Below are 22,767 nucleotides of genomic sequence, written 5' to 3'. Positions count from 1 at the left end.
GAAAGTAACCAAGTATTGCAGTGTTTTTCAACTTTAGGGTCGGGACCCCACGTAGGGTCACGCGGAATTCAAATGGGGTCGCCTGAAATTTATAGTAATTCATCAAAACAAAATAAAAACTTAATAATAAAAAATATATGGTGGGTTGACAGAGACAATCCCAATCCACAAAAGGCAAACTGTGAAGCTGAAACTGAAGCACTGTGGTACTGTTTATCTTTCAAATGTTCATTGTGGTCAGTTTCAGATGCTGCACCTCTTTCATAATTCATAGTTTGAGTTCTTGTTTGTTCAGTATTAATTGTCAGCCTTGTAAATCCAAGCTGGACTGACTGTACATATCCTGACCATGGAAAATCAAATTCTCATTTTGTGCAGTAATCTACACCTGGCTTTTCTGCCTCCGTCCATAATAATATACATTATATAGACTAAACGGCACTTTACTGCTGTGCACTTTATAAATGATACTTTCTTTTTAGTTATTTATAAGTAATTTTTAGGGGGGGGGGTGTTATCGTTATTGTAATTGCTATCTTTTTTATATCAGTATTTTATTATTTTATCAGTAACTTATACTATTTTTACTAAATGCTGCTGACAGTCGGGGACCTGAGTACAATATTTCGTTTCTGTGTATTTTTATATGCTGAAATGACAAATAAACTTGAATCTAAATGTCATCTAAAATTAACGTTTATTTGCAACATAGTATAGCAAACTATTACATGATCAAAAACAAATAAATTTTAGCCAAAAAAATGTCTCCATTTTGAATGTCTGGGGTCGCCAGAAATGTTAAAATGGGGTCACGAGCCAAAAAAGGTGGGAACCACTGAAGTATTGTATAAGTGATGTTTTGAGGTAACAATACCTCTGTACTCTAAACAGATACAGAGGATGGTTTTATCAGTTCTTAATAATAACTCCCATCCTCTATGGGGTGACTTTCAGCGTCTTTCCTCTGGACGGAGGTTTTTAGTCAGAAGGTGCAGGACAAAGCATTCCAAAAACAGCTTAGTTCCTTTCACCGTCACTGAGCTCAATAAGAAGTAGTGACATTGCACTTTATTTTATTTTATTGCTTTATTCATCCTATTTCTTAGCTCTATTTATTATTGCAACTTCTGACTTTTAAAATGTTATGTTCCTATCTTGGTTTTTATCCCAGAGACAGTTTTTACTTCCCTAAGGTTTTTATTGTGTTTTATTGTGTTCTGTTTTTATTTATCTTGATCTTATTTATTTTATCATATCTTTTTTCTTATTGTTGCTGCTATATTGGTGAATGGTGGAACACTGAGCACTTTTTTGTCTTGACACTCTATCAAGCACCTGCCTGTCAGGTTCAGTGTGTGTTTTGTAATGGAATGCCATGTGCAATCATTTTGTCTACAAAACAGATCTACCCATGGGTATAAATGAAGGAGCAGTGAACCTTGGAATAAATATAATGTTGGGTGTTCATCAGATGGATAACTATCTTTGGACTTTAAAGGAAGTGTCAAGCTCCTTTTTAACAGTAAGAAACATACACTGACACAGCAGGAAACATTTGACCTTTTACCTTGTGTGGAAAAAAAAATGTAATGAACTTGGTTTGGAGTTTGTAATCTACTCCCCACTGTCCCCCCTCCTCACCCCTTGTGTTCTCCTGTTGCCGTCCCCTCCTAAGCTGAGTGGAATGTGTGTAGAATAAAAATGTGCAAGGCCTTTTGTCCTGTGGTTCCGTGTAACAGCTCTGCCCTAAAACTGGAGAACAGAAGTTTGGGTAGAGCAGGTCTTTTAAGGGGAGACACATGGCTACTTGAAAAGAAGCAGGAGAAGAAGAAAAGAAGACCCTCAGACTTGAGATGCAGTACGTATTTTACAAATTTCCTCAGTACTTCTATTACAGTACAGCTGCGCTTTTTTTCCTCGTCGTGGCCAGAGATGGACAAGGAGTATGAAAATATGTACTCTTATCAGGTGTTTGTGAACAGATTGAAATGTTTATGATAGAAAGATTTCCAGTGAGCTCATGTTTTTTTTACTGTAAAAATCTCTATACAGGAATTTTTTACTGGAATATACTTATAAGGCGTGAACAAAAGTACAGTTACTGATAGGTTTATCTCCAAAATACTCTGTCTCTGGGCTTTCATATCATCCCAGTGTTTTGCATGAGTTAGTGAGTTAAACAGGATTGCACAAAATTGCAATTGCATTCAGTTAAAAAAAGGAAAAGAGTGAAATTTAAACTCTATATTTGGATGGTATGTGTTAAACATATCTGCACTGATGCTTAACCCTGTAAAGCCTGAACCATTAAATCATTGACAGAAAATTGCAGTTCTTTGAAACTGGAGCCTTTATTGGTCCTTCTGAACAACCAAAACATTTTTATCTTTCAAATATCAATTTTCTGTGTATGAGTTTAAATTTTGTATTATATTTGATACATTGGGTCTCAATGCTGAAATATTATTATATTATATAACACAAAGATGTCTAACAAATTGGTAATTCCTTTTCAAAATTGACAAAGTTCTGCTTCCTTCATCAACCCTTTCATGAATAGCAGTCATTACAGTGGACAGTTATTCTACAGCTGTTCCCTTGTAATATTCAAGGGTCTTGTTGTTTTAGTTACACATCAGCCAACACAGTGGACACTTGTGCATCACCCCACACACTGCAATTCATACCATTACTGTAACTTTGGTATTCTACATAAACTTGATCTGCATTAAAATGTTTTAGTGTAAATAGAATAGAACAGAAGAGAATAGATCTTTTTTGTCACTGTCACAGGAACAATGAAAATGAAAAGCAGCTCAGTTCAATTTAGTAGCAAAACACTTCGTGCAAAAGGGACTGTATAAGAAAAAATATATATATGTATATGTATATATATCACAGTGTTAAGAAAAGTGAACTCTGCAAGGGCTTCAGAATAAAATATTATTACACATGTGCTACTAAAGTAATGCTAGAACTCCTGAAATGAAGTTAAATCAATTGTTAGTTGTTATTAGACTGTAATTAAGTAAGTTATGGTTGTTTTTGTTTAGTTTTTGTTTTTTTTTGCGTATCACCTCCATGAAGTGAGTAATAACTAATATTAGATTAAGTTAAAATGTGAGAAACATCAGATTAGCTGCATCAAAAATGTTCTTATTTCATAGTTTTCACACAGTATGTTAGTTTCTGATATTTCGTTTTGAACACACGTTTCTTTGCTTCAAAAATTAAACACATGCTGTCCAGCTAAGTGGACATTTTTTTTAACTCTATGAAAAATAGGTTTATTTAAAAAAAAATTCAATCACATTGTTTTTTTCATGCCTAAAGAGGAATAAAAACACTAAGGAAAAAAATCTTGACTAATGTTCTCATAATTCACACATCAAAGGGTTAATAACAGTCTTGTAGCATCACTGGAAAGGCCTCTGGTGAACGAATTCCTCCCCCCTGATGGATTATCTGTGTATTGCATGTATCTAACTGTATACATCAGGTTTTTCAAGAAAAAAAAATATCCCAGTGATCATGTAGAGGGCTTCAAAACTCATGTGTCAAGTATGATACGTTTGGTGTTATAGGGTTAAGATCCAGACAGAGGCACTGCTGCTTCTAGGACCAGTCTCCTCTCCAGAGACAGGACTTCCTGAACTTTATCTCGAACCTGACCTTTATATTGCATGGACTGATATCAGAAATATGGACATTTTGTAATTTCCAAAGAATCCTCCTGGTAAAGTGTTCCATAGATAAGAGCTGTGCTTGGAGTGGGAGCATGAAGCTGAACTTGAAGCTGAATACAGTTAAATGGAAGAATGAGGCAAAAACAACTTAAAAAAAAAAAAAAAAAAAAAAGGTGTTCCTTTGTGTCAGAGCTCACCTCTATCAGTTCTACCAGAGGACAAATGCAGTCTGGAGTGGGTTCATCCTACAAGCCCTGATGGTTATGAAGCTGGAAGGACTGTGAGGAGAGGACCACAGCACACTTTACACAGGTATGGTCTGGGTTCACTCACTTCAGTATGGAAGTACCAGGGCTTTGCACTTCACCTTTTATTCATTTATTTATTTTTTGATGTATTTAAATGTTTATCTCAGTTGAATTACACCAGTTTTGTACTTGTTCTTTTTAAAAATTTGAGATAAATGAAATGATTTTATCTTTAATGAGGCTATCTACTAAATGAACGCCATTTGCTCTCAAAAACTATTTTTTTATGCTCTTCACTGAATCTAACAATTTACAAAACTAACTGAACACAATGTGTCATGATCGGTGTTGGGGAAGTTACTTTTAAAAAGTAACTTTTGCACATTAGCTGTTACTTCTTTTAAAAGTAATCCATTACTTTACTCAGTTACCCTCTATGGAAAGGAACTTTTTATATTACTCTTTACTTTTACATTACTTATATGTTGCTGGACTTTGGGCAGAACCACATATCTGTTCCTAAATGTGTAGGGCTACATATAGTTCTACTATAGAGGACATAACAGGTATTTCTTTTGTGCTCTTTGTTATAAAAAATGCCACAAACAGAGCACTGGACAAGAAAACATTGGACTACTATAGGCTTCAGCACCACCACTAAGCCCTGTCAAATAATATAAATAACAGCCTCGATACATCTTATGGACATATAGGTGAAGGCAAGGCAGGTTTATCTATATAGCACATTTCATGTACAAGACAATTCAAAGTGCTTTACAAAAACATTTACTAAAACATTAAAAGCATTACAGCAGGGAAGCAATGAAAAGTATAGACATGAAAAAAACAAAACAGATAAAACAGATAAAAACTTTAAGCTTAAAAGAAACAGTGCAGATCTGAACTTCTAAATAAAAACTCTATTCAAATGCAGCTGAGAACAGGTGGGTCTTTAACCTGGATTTAAATAAACTGAGTGTTTCAGATGATCTGAGATTTTCTGGGAGTTTGTTCCAGACATGTGGAGCATAGAAGCTGAACGCAGCTTCTCCATGTCTGGTTCTGGCTCTGGAAACTGACACCAGATCACAGTATTCTGAACACAAATTACATAAGGGCTGATCATTTTTTGTCCAACTCTTGTTCAGTTACTGATGAAACGCATTGAAATGAGTGCTTGTGACAATTGTGCAGGTGCAGCTGTTTCACTACCAGATGTTTACATAAAAAAGAATGCGTTTGTACATGCCAGTCAGTTTGGAGTCTATGCATAATTCTTATGGGGTAAAAAAAAAAAATTGAAGGTAAAAATTTTACATAACACTTGTCAAATCTGTCCCTAAGAAAAGTAACAGTGTGCAGAATTGAAAAAGGAATTCATTTTCGTCACCAAATTTTCAGTAATAATACGTTACACTACTTTTTACCTGAAAAAAGTAGTTACGGTACTGTAATGCATTACTTAGTAACTCATTACACACAGCACTGGTCATGATCCATATTTCACATCTTTTTTTAATCTCTTCCTTCTGGTAGATAACATGAATCTTATCTTACCAGACTGTTTGCTCTCCATTTTTGCTTAAAATGTCTTTATGCTTTTGCCTATATCTTTTGTTTTTAATTGCCATGTTTTTTCTCAGTTGAATCAGGTCATTTTTATCTTTGTACTAACTGTTAATTTGAAGTCATTTTGATGCTGTTACATGGGTTTAATACTTGCCTTAGTTGTAGATTATAAATGTACTTTACTCATATGCAGACAATACAGTACAATGAGCAGACATGGGCAAAAAAAATTAACTGTATTTTTTTTTTTTTTTTTTTTTTTACAAGCAAATACTTAATTACTTGTACCAATGCATTAAAATACACATTCAGACTTTTTCTGACCTGTCAGAATATTCAGTATCCTATATGTGCTTTTCCTTCTTTGCTTTAGTTTTGAGACCAGGCCGTTCAACATCAGTGAAGGATGGAAGAGGCAGCAGACGACCCAGTCAAGCTGACCAGCCAACAAGCTCTGTTTGTCCCTGACAAGAAAAAGACCAAACGTCCCGCCATCTCCACTCTCAAAGTACGGACAGTTTTTTAATAGTTGTTGCTACTTGGTAATTGCTTATAGATTTGTCTGTTAATGACTGTCCAGACCGATATGGATTTAAACCCACATGTGACCAAATCTAACTGCAGTAAACTTCCAGTTCTTTCTTTATCATCAGTCAGGATTGGTGGGTTTTCTACCTATTTTTCCCAGAATTGAACATTTTCAAAAATATGTTTTCCCCAAAACGTTGGAGTTGCTAATATCAAGTCAAGAGTTGATCTTTTGTTATTTACCAGCCGGCTCTGAAAATCTTAGCACTCCAACTTTCTGCTCTGGATCAGGATATCAAGTTTTTGTTGGGCACTTCAGTATCAGTCCTGGGTTCAACTGATTGCAATTCGGCAGAGCAGTCATCAACACTTCAGAGAGCGTTTCTCCCAAAAGACATTCACATCCAATTTTGTTTGAAACTTTCACCTCATATTCTTCTGTCTATTCTGTCTGTTTGGTTCTTACTTTCAGAAGGAATCAGGTTATCACTCGACTCCTGTTCTGTTAAGACTTTGTGTTTTATGTTCTTTAACCCTTTAACCCCTGGCATGTCTGTGGTGAGCGTTCTGAATGAATGATTTATTTTAAATATTCATAAAAATTCAACTGTTTGCTCAATAGGAAATATTTTAAAATGTGCTGAGAGAATAGACCTGTTCTTTCCAGAGGCATCTGAGCATGCTCAGTTCACCCCCTGCCGCCTGTGGAGTGTGGGTAAAACACAGAGCACCGAGAGAGACTGACTAAATACAAAAATAGTTGGATTGGGCTTTTTTTTTTTTTTTCACCGTTTTCCCTGTCGGTTTGTTTGTTTTTACTGTTGTTTACAGTGTTGTTGTGATTTTCCTTTTTTTTTTTTTTTTTAAGTGTTTTTACTGATTTTGACCATGTAGCTGCTTTTTGGAGTTCAACCAGGTCCCAAAAAGTAGCTGAATCGATTTAGAAAAAAAAGAGCCCAAAACTGAAACTACTGGGCCCAAATTCAAATCCTTGTTGTTGTTCTGTGTGTTCCAGTTCACAGTTCATGTTCAACATCCTAAATCTCTTACTGATGTACATTCTGAGTGCCTTATTTAGTAAAAACCTGTCAAAGTTCAATTCTTCTTTGTTTTTTTTCTGTTATTCCCCTATTTTTTGACTGTAAAACACACAGTAAAACCAAACCGCTGAAGAAAAGGAACACAAGGACATACTAACAGCAGCTTTTATGACACTGAAACAGATGACAGTTCACAGCAGCACCTTTACCTGGAATCATGTCTCAGGGGTTAAAGGGTTAACACTTTTCAAAAAGCTTCCTGTGGTGCTTACATTTACCCTTTTTTTGTCATTCTAGTTGTTCATCGTGGCATTGTCCTTCACCTACTTCTCCAAAGCTTTGACAGGGACCTACATGAAGAGCTCCATCACTCAGATTGAGAGACGTTTCGACCTCTCCACCACACATGTAGGACTCATAGACGGCAGTTTTGAAATGGGTACAGACTGTCTGTTGGTTTCAGTTGACGCTCTTTCTCACTGGCCTCCTGCATCTGGTAAAGCTGATCATTTGTTTCATCTTTTTCTTGGAGATAGGTAACTTGTTATTCTTAGCTGTTGTCAGCCATTTTGGGGCCAAACTGCATCGGCCGAGGCTCATCGCTGTGGGTTGTTTCCTCATGTCTGTGGGGGCCTTACTCACCGGCCTTACACATTTTTTCATGGGACGGTAAACAAATTGTCAGCCACCACGTTTCACAGATATCTAAAAACACATATGATGAAAACAGACTTCCAAGCACATATTTAATAATGTCACTGTGGCAAAACTGTTTTTCACAGCTACAAATACGACACAGTCATTCAGCTTTTCCAGAATGACAGCATGAGCATCGCAGCTTGTGCGGACCCTTTGAAACAACCAGAGATAGAGATAGACCCTCCAGTGGATGGCAGTAAAGGTAAAACTGAATTTAACCCATGAAGACCCAGAGCTACTTTTGTGGCACTTCCCAAATTAATTTTTCTCTATATGTAACCTTTCTTAAGTGATTTATCATCATTTATTATAACATTATCTTCTGTATTTATGTTTTTTGGGTGAAAATAATGCGTTTTCCCACATTTAATTTACTGATCATGTAGATGTTCATAAAAAGCTCAGTTTAAAGTCAAGGTTTATTACATCAAAAGCAGAGAAAACTGATGAAAAAGTGACTTTTTCAGCAAAGATATCAACATACGGTGCCAGCCACAACAAACCCCACCCTTCACGCGTATCGTAGCTTATTTTTGGCATCGATCCAGCTGATGTCATCATGTCTATGGTTATGCTGATGTCAGCAGATCAATTGCCTCTATATACAGTTGCGAAAAAAATTATTAGACCACCAAAAGTCATCAAAAACAATGGTTATGCAAACAAGTACTAACTCCTGTGTGTATCATGTGACTAAAACAGACAGAAAAGAAAACATGGAATGCCTAAAAGCACTGTTTTTGTCAGTACAACGCCATAGATATTGATGTAAGAACTGAAGTGATTTTGGTTATTGTCAAGAAAACATGGAAAATGGATAGATATCAGCTCTGAAATTAAACTCTTATGAGCTATTTTTGTTGTTATCATTATATTTGTTCAAACAAATGTACGTTTAGTTGTACCAGGCATTAAAAGGAACAAGAAATTGAAGAAAACAAGGAGTGGTCTAGTAATTTTTTCCGCGACTGTATGTGACAAGTTTGAAGTAAATTGAAACAAAATTGATGTTTTTATAGACATTTGAAATTTCGTGCATTATAAGTAAGTTAAAAAAAAAAAAAGATCTAAAACATTCATAACAAATTTGAACCTCGACCTACTTTTCCCAAAATGTAACCACATCTATTCTGGGTCACTGGTAATCTATAAACCCAGTTTGGTGTGAATTCAACCAACTGTTTTGCTGCTACAGACATGTGAAATTTTGTTCATTATAAGTAAATTACAGACACTTTTGATGGGCCCACAACATTTAACTTTCATGGGGCCCACAATTGCTAGCGGTGCCCCAGGGTTAAAGACATGATTTCCATGTACATATTGGACTTCTGTTACAGTTTACACCAGCACTAACCTTTGCAAAGCTTGTAGAACCAGACTCAGTCTTCATAATGTTGTTTTGCATTTGTGGTAACAGGACAAGTCGCTTTTTTCCATTTACTTGTATTTATTGTGTCGTTCTTACACAAAAAGTGTTAATGTATGCTGAATGTGCATTACCCAATGCTAAGCAGAATAGGCTCTGACTCTCTAAAGGAAAAGAAAAAAGACATTCAACAACATGAAGTCTTGCAGTCTCACAGAAAGAGTAGACATCTCTGATATTTGTTAGAATAAATTCAGGTTGAGGATATCTCTGCACAGGAGCCATGTTTTTTTCAATCTGTTCTGGCTCTGGTGAGATGGGTCTGGACTCAAATGTTGCAGCATCAGTCTTTCTATTGTTGGGTTAAATTAATTCTTCTTCATCTCATGCTCCCACATAATACAGGGTATTGACTCACTGCAGCTATTCTGATGATATGTTTTTTAGAAAGCCATACAGTGTGATTTTATGCAATAAAGCACATTGAAACAACATCAGATTGTATTCAAACATCTGGCTTTAGAGAGACTGTGTAATCATAGTATCCTTCAGCCTTGTATGAGTGGACTGAAGGATGACATTTTAAGTTTTGTGTAGCTTTTAATAAACTTTTAGATGAGTTTTTTTCAGAAAGACACATTCACCACAGTGTGGCGACATCAGTGTGCCACCAGAGGTAGAGGTTTTGCCTTGTACTGAATAGTTCAGTCGCATCAGTCATTATGGTGTATTATAGATGCATGGTGTCTGTACAATAAAATGACCCAGATTATGAGATGGTTGAAACCAGTTCTGTTATATGGATCCTGATGTTGGTGTCTTTTTGCAGGCTGTGTGAAGGAGTCTGGTTCCAATATGTGGATCTATGTTTTCCTGGGAAATGCTCTGCGGGGTATTGGAGAAACCCCGGTCACCCCTCTGGGCATCTCCTACATCGATGACTTTGCTAAAGCTGAAAACTCCCCCTTCTATATTGGTAAGATATCGTTGATAACAGTGTGTGTCCATTTGGAAATTCTCTTTTTTCCCTATTCTGTGGTAATGTTGTTGTCATTGGCAGCTTGTCTCCAGACCATTACTCTCTTGGGACCTATGTTTGGTTTCCTCTTGGGTTCCTATTGTGCCAAACTATATGTGGACATTGGATATGTTGATATTGGTAAGTGCACTGCCTTCTATGTAAGCCCGGATACATTGAGTTTACTTAAAAAAAATTGAGAAAAGTGGTTGCCTAAAATAAATTAAGTGATGATTAATTAACTTTTTAAGTACATTTAACTAAGATTTTAAGTTAAATGTACTTAAAAAGTTCATTAATCATTACTTAATTTTTTAAAGGCAACTACTGTTCTCACATTTTTAACCCTTTCATGCATGAATTTTGAGAACCTTAGTCAATATTTTTTTCTTGAGTGTTTTTATTCCTCTTTAGGCATGAAAAAAACAATGTAAATGAATTTTTTTTATGAACCTATTTTTTGTGGAGTCACAAAAATGGCCACTCAGCTGGACACCATGCATTTCATTTTTGAAGCAAAGAAACATGTATTTAAAATTCATCATCTGAAAGTGATATACTGTGTGAAAACTATGAAATAAATTTTTTTTTAATGCCGCTAATTGCTAAATTGTTAATGTTTTCTCACATTTTATCATACTCTAATATTAGTTATTACTCATTTCATGGAGATAAAATCCTCCTGAGACCCAGGAATTTGACAGTTTTAGCTTTTTTACATTAAAAAATGGTCTTGATTGGAAACTGCATAATGCAACAGTGTCATGCGTCGTCGTTTGTGTTAATTTAGTTCTGGGTTTTTGTTTCTTCCAGTTTTATTTTGGTGATGGTAGTCTCCTTCCTGTTTAGTCTGCACTCTATCAGTCTTGTCTTGTCTGCCCTTCCCCTTCATTGTCTGCACCTGGTGTCTCCCTCGTTATTGTCCACACCTGTTTTTGATCCCTGCCTCCCTTATATATTCTCCCTGCTCCCTTTGTCTCTTGTCAGTGCGTCGTTTCTGTGATCTTGTGAAGACCAACCTCTGTTAAGTATCTTGAACCTTGAATCTTGACCCTTTTGTTATCTTCCTCAGGCTTTAGTTATACAGAGTACGTTGTACTTCTCTTTTAGTTCATTTGGTTTTTTAGAGCACGTTGTGCTTCTCCTTTTGTTAACCTTTTTGTGATTTTGAGATTTTTTTTGTAAAATAAATCTTTTTTTGACCACTGATCCCTTCGTCTCGATGCATTTGGGTCCACACCTCGTGAAGTGTCGTAACAAACAGTTTTTTCAGATACATTTTTAAAATAATTTTCATTGATTAATTGATTTTTTTAACGGAATGTCCTTTGTAATGCACAGCATTTTTTTTAAAAGTAAAACTGTCAAACTTTTGTCCTCTACAGAGGACAAAATGCATTGCTGGGTCTCAGAAGGATATGCAAAAAAAAAAAACCAAAACTTTTTGTTTTTTAGAAAACTGTTAATTACAGTCTAATAACAATTAGCAACTGATTTACACTAAAACATGTTACTGCACACCAGGTTTATCATGAGCAGCAAAGTTACAAAAATTGTATGAACTGCAGTGTTAGGGAGGATGCATAAGCATCCACTGTGTTGGCTGATATGCAAGTAAAACAACAAAACCCATGAATATACAAGAGAACAGCTGTGGAATATATGTCCACTGGAGTGACCACTATGCTTGAAAGGGTTAAAGTAAACTCAACTGAACTTATCTTACAGTCTCCCCCAATGAAAAGTAAGTGTGTTAGCGGACACCTGACTAAGAGAAAATGACTGTGGAACAGGTCGGTGGAACTGGTGGACGATGAAACAAAACACTCCTCTCACGGTTAAAACAAACAATCGTCGATAGCCAACAGCCACTTCGAACTTTTTGAGCTGAATCTTGTATGATAAGCATCGAAACTCCTATAGCAGCTACTCTGTGACCGAAAGCACTGAGACTGGCATGTCCAACATACATGGTCAAAAGAAAAAGAGGTGTGTTCATAACTAAAACTCATTTAAATCCGTTTAACTTAAATTTATTCACACATTCAACTATATCTACAAATGAGTCGACTATACTTAGTATTTTTTAGTAAAGTATCAAACTTATATTTTTAAGTGCATTTTAATGAATTGTTTTACGTATATTTGACATCTGGCCTTACAGTGTTCTAATACAGTATGTGTCATCAACTATTAAAGAGTGCAGGCTCGTGTTTAGAAAAAGGTATATTAAAAAAGTTGCCTTCCTATTTATGAATGCATGTATAATAATAATAATAATTGCCTACAGTTTTTGGCTTCACGTTTTCTGTCTGAAGAGGCATGTAACCCCTGCTTTGGTTCAGCCTCATTTAGACCAGGCCTGCGGCTCGGTGCAAAAAAAGGGGCAGTGCTGTCAGAAGCAGTTAGTGAGGGCTTCACTCATTGCCCCTGTGAGGAATTATTCTGACTTTCATTTGTAGTAAAGAGAGTTGTCAAATTAACTCAGCTGGTATGTCAACAATGCAAAGTAGAACTGCTCAAGAGGGCAGTGTTCCATATCAGATAACTGGGACACAAATTCTCTACTTTATTTATTCATAAATTTAATGTTAAAAAGAAATTACACTAGAGAGTGTCCTTCTTTGTATCCTCTCAGCATAAACTCTTATTGTGCATCTATTTATCTATCCTTTATCTTTCTCCTTCATCCAGACAGTGTGATTATCACTCCTAAAGATGCCCGCTGGGTGGGTGCCTGGTGGATGGGTTTCCTGGTTTCCTCTGCCCTCCTGCTCATCTCCAGCATCCCCTTCTGGTTCCTCCCCCGCTCGCTCCCCAAGCAGGAGGAAGACAAGGACAAGCTGAGTCCCATCAGTGAGAGAGGGACAGAGGATGACCTCAACAACAACCACAACCTCAAACTTACTGACATTGCTAAAGGTAGATCATCTGATAACTCGTCTTTACTGTTTTAGAAATACATTAAAATAATCCTGTGTTCAGTTAATCATCAGTACTATCTAAAATTAACATCTACCTGTATACTGGACAGAATGTGTAAAGTCTGGCATTTTTACTACGTTTCACTCAACAGGGTTTTTCCCCTCGCTGAAGCGCCTGTTGGGAAATCCAACCTACTTTCTGCTCCTTTGTGGAAGCATCTTGAAGTTCAACTCCTTCATCGGCCTGTTGACTTTCAAAGCCAAATACATGGAACAACAGTTTGGACAGTCTGCATCCAGGGCCAACTTCCTTATCGGTAAAAAAAAAATAATAATAATGATCAAAAACCTTCCAGTAGAGCATATCCTTAACAGAGGTGAAGCTGCCATTTATAGGATTACATTATTACCCCACCCCCAAAGGGGTGGCAAGGGGTATTGTTTTTGTTTTGTTTTGGTTTTTTGTTAACTCTTCAGCAGCAAAACTTCAAAAGTAAAAAGTAAAAGTTCAAATTTTTTATGAATTTTTAAAAACTTCCCATTTTCTGATAATGGGTGAAATATGTGCAAGGGGCGGGGTTTGTTGTGCCTGGCACCACTTGTTGGTCATTAGATTTATTATCTCTTAAATCAAGTACTAAACAAGTAGGGCTGAAATAATGACCCCGCCCCCAAAAGGGGAGGCAAGGGGTATCGCTGTTCTGGTTTGGTTTGTTTGAATGTTAACACTTTAGCAGCAAAACTATTGATTGAATTCATACCAAACTGGGTTTATAGATTGCCAGTGACCCAGAATAGACGTCATTACATTTTGGGAAAAGTAGGTCAAAGTTTAAATGTTTTAGGATTTTTTTAATGTCTACCATTTACTTATAATGGGTGAAATACATGCGAGGGGCAGGGTTTGTTGTGCCTGGCACTACTTGTGGTGAATTTTATTGCTTATCAGTTTATGTTTTAATCAAAGTTGTACAAAAAAGATATGTTTTATTTTGTCGATGAAAAAGTTGCATATTGTCACCTTCCTAAAATAATTGCCTAAGTCGTCTTTTTTACCTAAATCATCAAATCAGCTCAAATATCTGATTATGTTGTTTGTGTTTTCGAAAAATTATTTTAAGAAGGTGACTATATTCTTTGCTTTATGTTGCGAAGGTCATCCAACAGGATCATAATGAACCTAAAGCCACTTCATGGCAGATGAAAGAGTAAACAAGTCTGACTCGAAGCTGAAAAGTAATTCATTCACAAGGCCAGAGGCTTATTTTTCCTGCAGTGACCTGTTGTGTCCCTCTGCAGGTGTGTTGAACCTGCCGGTGGTGGCTCTGGGCATCTTCTTGGGGGGGCTGCTGATGAAGAGGTATAAGCTGAGTGTGGTATCAGGGGCTCAGCTCTCATTTGCTACGTCCTTCATGGCGTACCTCCTCCTGCTTCTACAATTTGGCACCAAGTGTGACAACATTCCTGTGGCTGGTCTCACTGTTTCATACAACGGGTCAGTGCCGAGAAGCAATTAAAGAAATTATCAGCGCGTTAAGAAACCAAAATAATACACAATGAAGTGTTTTTACAGGGTCAGCAGGGTAAAGGCATTGTAATAGTTGTTTTTGTAGAAGTGCCATTTGTGCATTTATAATTTTGCACAGACCAAACAAATTATATGAATGCACACTGCAAAAAATGCCTTACAAGAAATAAGCCTAATATTCAAAAATCTGGTCAAATTGGCTTATACTGAGCAAAAAAAAAAAATTCTGCCAATGGGGTAAGAAAAAAAATTCTTGGCTAGAATTCTTAAAACAAGGAGGAAAAAAGTCTATTAACTAAAAAAAAAAGCATAATATGCCTTAAAACTAGATAAAAATGCCAGAATTTTAGCAAACATTGCTCAGCACAAGAAATAAAATCACTTTGATATTAGCTGGAAAATCTTATTAAGAAAAAGTTAGATATATATTTTTTTAAAATAAGAACATTTATCTTATGTAAAAATTTCTTGGTAAGCTTTTTTTTTTCCCTATTTAGATGTAAAATAAGACAAATGTTCTTGAAATAAGGCTTTTTTCACTTTCTTAGAAATCATTTTTTTCAGTGTAGTAGTAAATAAGTTAGTAAGTATCACCTTTGGACAGGGACATGCTTGCTGTTCAGAGTTAGTAGGCTGACTACCTGCTGTGAGGACATGAACTGCAGTATCAACTTTATGTAACTTCTTTATCAGAAAAAAATAAAAAATCAAATCAAAACAAGAACTAAAATGTAACTGCACAGACTAAAGAAAAAGATGAGACTATCTTAGTGGAGTTCATCAGCATAAAACCTATCCTTGGGACATCAGCTACACAATTAAAGCAGTGTTTGACTCTTATCGCATGTTTTCTCCTTTAGTATAAAGCAAAAAGCCCCTCCAGTACAGTGAATCTGATTCTTTACATTCATGTAATTTAGCCACTGTGATGGAACATGATGCAGCCTCTGTTATCAAGATACCCACTCCTTACATCCAGATCCAGTTTGATGAAGGGTCACTCTAGCCTATTAGCACAAAGTGAAATGCAGACTTAGAAACCCCTGGTAAACATCATCTATGTCCCAACAGACATACAGGTGGATAATTAACTCAGGTACAGGTAGAAGTAACTAATGTTCAGTTATTTCAATCACCTACTACTGTATACATCCCCTACATACGTTCATGTATTCCTGAACCAATCAGAGACACAGCCGTCAGCTAACAGTGAAATGTCTGTCCGCTTTGCCTGTAGGACACGGACCATCTCACACCACAGTGACACGCTCTTCTCAGAGTGTAACAGAGACTGCTCCTGTTCCACAGAGGAATGGGACCCTGTGTGCTCCGACAGCGGCATCACCTACATCTCACCGTGTATGGCTGGCTGCATCAGCTCCACTGGATACGGCAGGAACACCGTAGGGCTGCACATATACTGCACCTACACACAAAAACAAAGGCTTACGAACCATTGAAAAAAATCTCTGTGTCTCCTTCGTCTAATCAGACTTGAACCTTTTGTAATTTACTGTTCTTTAATAAATATGATGTAAAACCATACACAGTGTTGGGGAAGCTAACACTACAGGTAGTTGAGCATGGCAGTAGTTCAAACAAACTACATTTCTACCCCTGGAGAAATGTAGTTTGTAAAACTACAGCTAGAAAAGTAGTTTTAGCGGCTACTTTTTATTTTCAGCATTAAATTGAGAATGTATATGTGGTGTTCATGTATATGAAAGCAAATATGGCCATGGTTGGGGTGGCACATCGCTACTGGGGGTGGGGTTGGCGGAAGGGTTGTCCATGGTGGTGACAAATACACGACGTTAGTAATGACTGAACATCTGTGAAGCATTGGAGTGGTGCCAGGGCGAGCCAATCAGAGGCAGCGTTGGCTGTGATGTCATGACATGATCATGCCTTCGAAGTAATTCAGGATAAAAGAAAAAGGGAGTGTCTGTGTTCAATGGTGAAATACAATTTATGTTACAAAAATATTAATCTAAAAAAACAACAACTTGATTTAAAGGTGGGGTATCAGATCTTAGAAAAACGGTTCAAGCAAGCAACAATTTGAAAATACTCAATTCAAAAGTCCAACCCCTTTCTTCAGACATCCCTCCGAAGCCACGCCTCCAGAGCGCTGGCACACGCAATGCTTGTTCCTGAGGGTTCACGAGTGCTGCACAGCAACAATTTGCCAGCTGAGGCTCGACTCCATCTCCGGCTTCTGCCCGGCTTGGGCTCCGACGCCGTCTACGGTCCGGCCCCGGCTCCAACACCGGCTGACGCTCTGACTACGGCCCCAGCTCCAGCTTCAACCCCGCCTGGGGCTCTGTCCCCGGCTCCGGTCCCGTATGGCCCTGCCTCGTGCTCTGACACCAACTACGGCCCCGGCTGAGGCTCCGGCTCACGTATCCATGCATACCTCATTCAGTCTCCTCTAACACCCCCACTCTTCCAGAACAGCCCCAGTTCACACCTATCTGACTAACGTTACATTTCCTAGTGATTTATGTTAGTGACAAAACAGTTTGCCGGTGAACTTTCCATCCTAATATAACTAATATAGCCAGGTTCTGGTTTTGCTTCCTGTACAAGCGCTTCCAGCCTCTGGGAACGCACAATTCATGCTCAAAGAGGGGTATGCGCAAAGGGGGGAAGGGGGGAGGGGCGAATGGCAGTTGAGTTTGATTGACATACCACCGTTCAATCATTTCGAGTGGGCGCTCAAAATAATTGGATGGTGTTTTTTCAGTCCTGTCCATCCCACAGGTGACCAATTTTTTTTTAATTTTTGTGTTTGAGCATTTAATTAATTGGTTGTAATCAGGGTGTGAAGGGGATTTTAAGGACTATAGTAAAAAATGCTCGAGGAAAACATCTCAGACCCCACCTTTAATGTTGTTGCGCAAAATTGTAGTTTGCAAATTGAGTAGTTACATTACAAAAAAATACTGAAAAAGTACTTGCCCCAGCACAAAATATGACTGTAGTTAAACTACCAGCACGTTACAGCTAAATGTAGTGGAACGTCATGTAGTTTAAGTCTCCCCAACACTGACCACACATTCATAGGGGTTAGTTAATTTCCTCCACATGCCTTTTGGTCTTTTGGATTATATCTCATTTCATGTGCCTTCAGTTTCCCTGTATGGGTTAATAATACTTTCTTTCATTGTATTTCCTTTGTTTATTCACAACATTCCAGTGAATTCATTACAGTGTAAAAGAAAAACAGTGACAGATTTTAGGTAGTCATTACCGATAGAGAGTATGAAAAGATAAAAAGCAGTTTCTTCATTTTAATTAGTTTATCTTTTCTGGTATTTACCCCTAAGGCAATGGACTGCATGATTTTCTCTCTCTTTTTTTTCTTTCATTTTCCCTTTTTATCAGGTGTTTCACAACTGCAGCTGTGTGTCCACCTCCTACCCAGCAGGCAGCAGTACCTCAGTGAGGCTGGGACAGTGTCCTCATGCCAAGGACTGCAGCCGCAGTTTCACCTCCTACATGGCTGTGTCTGTTCTCAGCTCCTTTATCAACTCTCTGGGAGCCACACCTGGATACATGGTCATCATACGGTCTGTGTGTCCAGTCCTGCATACACTCCCAGTCAGATTATTGCTATGCTTTTCTATGGATAGTCTCTGAAAGTGATGTTTTAATATTTGTAGATGCATCTCACCTGAGCTCAAATCTCTGGCACTTGGTATACAGGCCTTGGTTACACGAACTCTTGGTAAGCTTTTTTTACTTTCTGTTGCATGTAAACTACCATTTTATTTATTTATTTATTTATTTTTCATTTTTTTTGTCTATTTCTCTGTAACTTTTGCTATATAACCAAAGACAGCTGCCTCCGCTGTCTCTCTTTCCTTCCTGCTGTAGTGGAAAGCTTTCAGACGTAGCTAATGTTTCCGTCTGTTGCTCTGGATATTCTGTGTCTGTAGGTGGAATTCCTGCTCCAGTATATTTTGGAGCCCTGATTGATTCAACTTGCCTGAAGTGGTCCATCAAGAAGTGCGGAGGCAGAGGGGCGTGTCGTATTTATGATGCTGACATGTACAGGTATACTGATGACAACGCTTTTATTACACCGCCCCCCGAAGGGGAGGCAAGGGGTATTGCTTTTGGTTTCTTTCTTTCTTTCTTTCTTTCTTTCTTTCTTTCTTTCTTTCTTTCTTTCTTTCTTTCTTTCTTTCTTTCTTTCTTTCTTTCTTTCTTTCTTTCTTTCTTTCTTTCTTTCTTTCTTTCTTTCTTTCTTTCTTTCTTTCTTTCTTTCTTTCTTTGTTAACACTGTAGCAGCAAAACAATTGGATGAATTGATATCAAAGTGGGTTTATAGATTGCCAGTGACCCAGAATAAATCTGATTACATTTTGGGAAAAGTAGGCCAAAGTTCACCTTTTTTATGATTCTTTTTTAAATCTTTATTTTCCCCATTTACTTATAATGGGTGCAATTTCAAATGTCTGTAGCAGCAAAACTATTGGTGGAATTCATACCAGATTGGGTTTATAGACTGCCAGTGACCCAGAATAGATGTGGTTACATTTTAGGAAAAGTAGGTCAAAGCTTATATTTTTTATGATTTTTCAAATCTTTTTTCTTCTCCCATTGACTTGGAATGTGCAAAATTTTAAATGTCTATAAAAACATCAATTTTGTTTCAATTTACTTCAAACTTGGTACATATATAGAGGCAATTGATATGCTGACATCAGATGGATCAAAGCCAAAATTAGCTACAATATGTGTGAGGGGTGGGGTTTGTTGTGCCTGGCACCACTTGTTATTTTTTTTCTCGTTTTATTTAAGCTTTATATACAAGTGCATCCTGGGAAAGCAGGATCATTAACCAGGTCACAGACAGGTTAGCAACCAAACAAACATACGCAGACATCATATGAAATACTGTAGAATAATATCTGCAGACAATAGGTCAGGTGTTTAGATTTAGATAAAGTGTTCAAATAGACCAGTTCTTCAGTCTCAGGTCATTTTTTACTGATTCCAAGCAGAAGGAACATCAGATTTAAAGGCTATCTGTCAGTTCAGTTTTGGAACAAACAGAATGAACAAACCTCAAACTGAAGACTGTAGCCGCCATCACTTTTTTAACAGCTGTAGTTTTGAAGAACATGCCAATGGTTCAAGCAGAACTTCTCTTAAAATATATGTGTTCTTGCACCTGTTTGTTTTACTTTAGACTTTAGATTTCCTGTTCAGTGGAGCTCCGTTCAACACCTTCCACTGCAGTCTGTACTCACTGGTGAACTCCCCTCTCTTCCCTCCCACAGACAATTACACTGGTTTCTGAATATCTACAAAACCCTCCTTGCTAAAACACCACCTTATCCGTGTTCACTACTCACCATTCAGAACTCCAGCCAAACTCTTCATTCCAGCAATTTCATTACCCTCCACATTCCCAAACCTCAAACCATTCTCAGCTGTTCCTCATTCCAGTTTTCTGCTGCTATTGGTTGGAATTCTTTACAACAGTCCCTAAAACTCACCTCATTCGTACCGCTGTCATTCTTTATAAGGTCAGTGAAGGTTACACTCCAGGACCACTGCACCTGTTTTAACCTTTCTGTTTGGTATATGACCCTGTGTGATTAGTTCTACAATTCTGTTTGTTTGTTAGTTTGTTAGTTTAGTTAGTTAGTTTGTTTGTTTGTTGTGCATGTAATATGTTTTGTTGTCCATCCTGTTTGTTTGTTGTACATGTAATCTGTTTTGTTGTTCATCCTGTTTGTTTGTTTGTTTGTTTGTTTGTTTGTTTGTTTGCTGTGCATGTAATCTGTTTTGTTGTTCATCCTGTTTGTTTGTTTGTTTTACATGTAATCTGTTTTGTTGACCATCCTGTTTGTTTGTTTGTTTGTTTGTTTGTTTGTTTGTTTGTTTGTTTGTTTGATGTACATGTCATCTGTTCTGTTGTTCATCCTGTTTGTTTGTTTTACATGTAATCTGTTCTGTTGTCCATCCTGTTTGTTTGTTTGTTTGTTTGTTGTACATGTAATCTGTTCTGTTCATCCTGTTGGTTGGTTTGTTTGTTTGTTTGTTTGTTTTACATGTAATCTGTTCTGTTGTCCATCCTGTTTGTTTGTTTTACATGTAATCTGTTCTGTTGTCCATCCTGTTTGTTTGTTTGTTTGTTTGTTTGTTTGTTTGTTTGTTTGTTGTACATGTAATCTGTTCTGTTGTCCATCCTGTTTGTTTGTTTGTTGTCCATGTAGTCTGTTCTGTTTGTTTGTTTGTTTGTTTGTTTGTTTGTTTGTTTGTTTGTTTGTTTGTTTGTTTGTTTGTTTGTTTGTTGTCCATGTAATCCGTTCTGTTCATTCTGTTTGTGCGCTGCCTCTGGTCCAGGTCATTATTGGAAATGAGAATCAGTTCTCAACTAACTTACCTGGTTAAATAAAGGTTAAATAAATAAAAGAATAAGCCGTGTTTTCTGTTTCTAGGATCATCTTCCTGGGCCTGATCACATGCCTCACTGGCTCTTCCTATTTCTTCATCATCGCCGTCATCCTCCTCCTCAGACGAGACTTCCGGAAACCAGAAACACGCACAAAGCGACGAGGAACTTCTAAAGAACTTGAGTTTCGGACCCTGTCAAACCCCCGTGATGATGAACCTGGTGCGTGTAAAACTCCCCAGCTGCCTGTGTGCGTAAGCTCTGTGGTGGGTTCCATCAGAGTGGAGATACTCCCCCAGGATGGAACCCTCATATCCAAATGTGACATACAGGACATCACAGATACAGATACCAGTACCGTTACCGCTGATGTTGGGGTCACTCCTCCACATAGTGATGCAGTAAACATAGAGATCAATGCACAGGTGAAAGGGGAGAGTGAGGAGATGATAGACCACATCCAAGAAGACCAGAAGGATTTGGAGAAATGTGCATCAAACAGCCCAGAACCTGAAAGCCATCCAGAATGAGCCATTCAACAGTCCAGTTATGACTACAGGGTCAGACAAGGCCAACCAAGTCCATAAAAGCCTCAGTTACTTCGGTTTTTCAGAGGGATCAGTTTTTCATCTCAATTATTTTACCTCTCTTGTTTTTGTTTTTTTTGTTTTTTTTTAATTCTGCCTAGAAACATGTCACCAATCAAATATTACATATCACTCAGAAAAGACATAAGGATGCTGGATGTACAACAATTCAAAGAGATGATTCTGCTGCAGGTTTTTAGTGTAGACTGGCCAGACTGAAAAATATAATCTAGAGCAAACTCCTTTGTCAAAATAAATATTTTCCTCTTTATGTCAATAAATTAATACTTAAAATATGTTGCATTGTTGTCATTATCTTTTTAACCAAGTGTGAACTGTCTTGAAAGCCGTGTGTCACATTTTTATGTAGAGAAACCCATTCAAACAAAATATATATTTTTTTAACTTTTGTTAAAATTAAAAACTTGATTTCTGGACTCTTTATTAATTAACATTCACTGCTCATCCACCTGCGGGTCCAGTATTTATTCATTTAATTTTTTCTTATTTCAAACTCATACTGGTTGTTTATTTGTTGTTATTTAATATATCTATTTGGTGGCTTCTATGAAACTGGCCCCTAAAAACAGGACACGGGCTAAAAATTCAAACCAGATGTAGACTAATGTTATGAAGCAAATTTGGAGGCACTTTAGGTCTATTTTAAAAATAAATATTTACTGCGTTAAAAGAGAAACTATTTTTCAAATAAAACATATTTTTTAGACAAAAATTTGCATGTAACGAGGCAGAGCAAAGCAAAGTGTTTCACAAAAATGACCGATGTTGCAAAATCACTCACGATTTATTTGTGTTTAAATGGGCAGGTTCTGTATGTAACACAAGTGGACACGATGGGTTACATAGAAACCTGGAATGAGACTGAGATTCATGAAAAACCCACGTCTGGATTAGAAAAACCACATGGATCAACAAATTTAACACAGTGTCTTTATTTATAGCGGTATATAAGACCATTTACGGCCATGTTTTTCAAATCAAATTCAGTGACTCCGAGGTAGCTTTTTCTGTCCTAATTTAGATCCTAATTTTGGCCCCAATATTTGATTAAAAATTCATTAATTTTGAGATGGCTCAGAGCAAGAGTATAATATTTTTGCATTTATCTGAGGTCATTATTAGGTACATCCTGGGGGGA

General features: G+C 37.2%; 1 protein-coding gene across 3 annotated transcripts; it reads left to right on the top strand.

The window, feature by feature from the left end:
* Positions 1-1,699: 1,699 nt before the first annotated feature.
* slco1e1 (solute carrier organic anion transporter family, member 1E1) lies at positions 1,700-21,904 on the top strand. Of its 3 annotated transcripts, none has more exons than XM_030150734.1 (16): positions 1,700-1,858; positions 3,877-3,998; positions 5,877-6,011; positions 7,369-7,510; positions 7,608-7,740; positions 7,854-7,970; positions 9,964-10,115; positions 10,200-10,298; positions 12,852-13,079; positions 13,234-13,398; positions 14,381-14,576; positions 15,847-16,012; positions 17,997-18,181; positions 18,275-18,339; positions 18,551-18,668; positions 21,068-21,904. In XM_030150734.1, the coding sequence occupies exons 3-16, from the start codon at positions 5,910-5,912 to the stop codon at positions 21,549-21,551; spliced, it is 2,352 nt and encodes a 783-aa protein (XP_030006594.1). In that variant the 5' UTR covers positions 1,700-1,858; positions 3,877-3,998; positions 5,877-5,909; the 3' UTR covers positions 21,552-21,904. The 3 variants fall into 3 exon arrangements, with proteins under 3 accessions (XP_030006594.1, XP_030006596.1, XP_030006595.1); XM_030150736.1 differs by having other exon boundaries at positions 7,854-7,972; positions 9,969-10,115; XM_030150735.1 differs by having other exon boundaries at positions 1,700-1,862.
* Positions 21,905-22,767: the final 863 nt, after the last annotated feature.

Source organism: Sphaeramia orbicularis, chromosome 12 (genome assembly GCF_902148855.1).
Source record: "Sphaeramia orbicularis chromosome 12, fSphaOr1.1, whole genome shotgun sequence".
In the NCBI taxonomy this organism is placed as follows: Eukaryota; Metazoa; Chordata; class Actinopteri; order Kurtiformes; family Apogonidae; genus Sphaeramia; species Sphaeramia orbicularis.
This window is presented reverse-complemented; position numbering and strand designations above follow the sequence as displayed.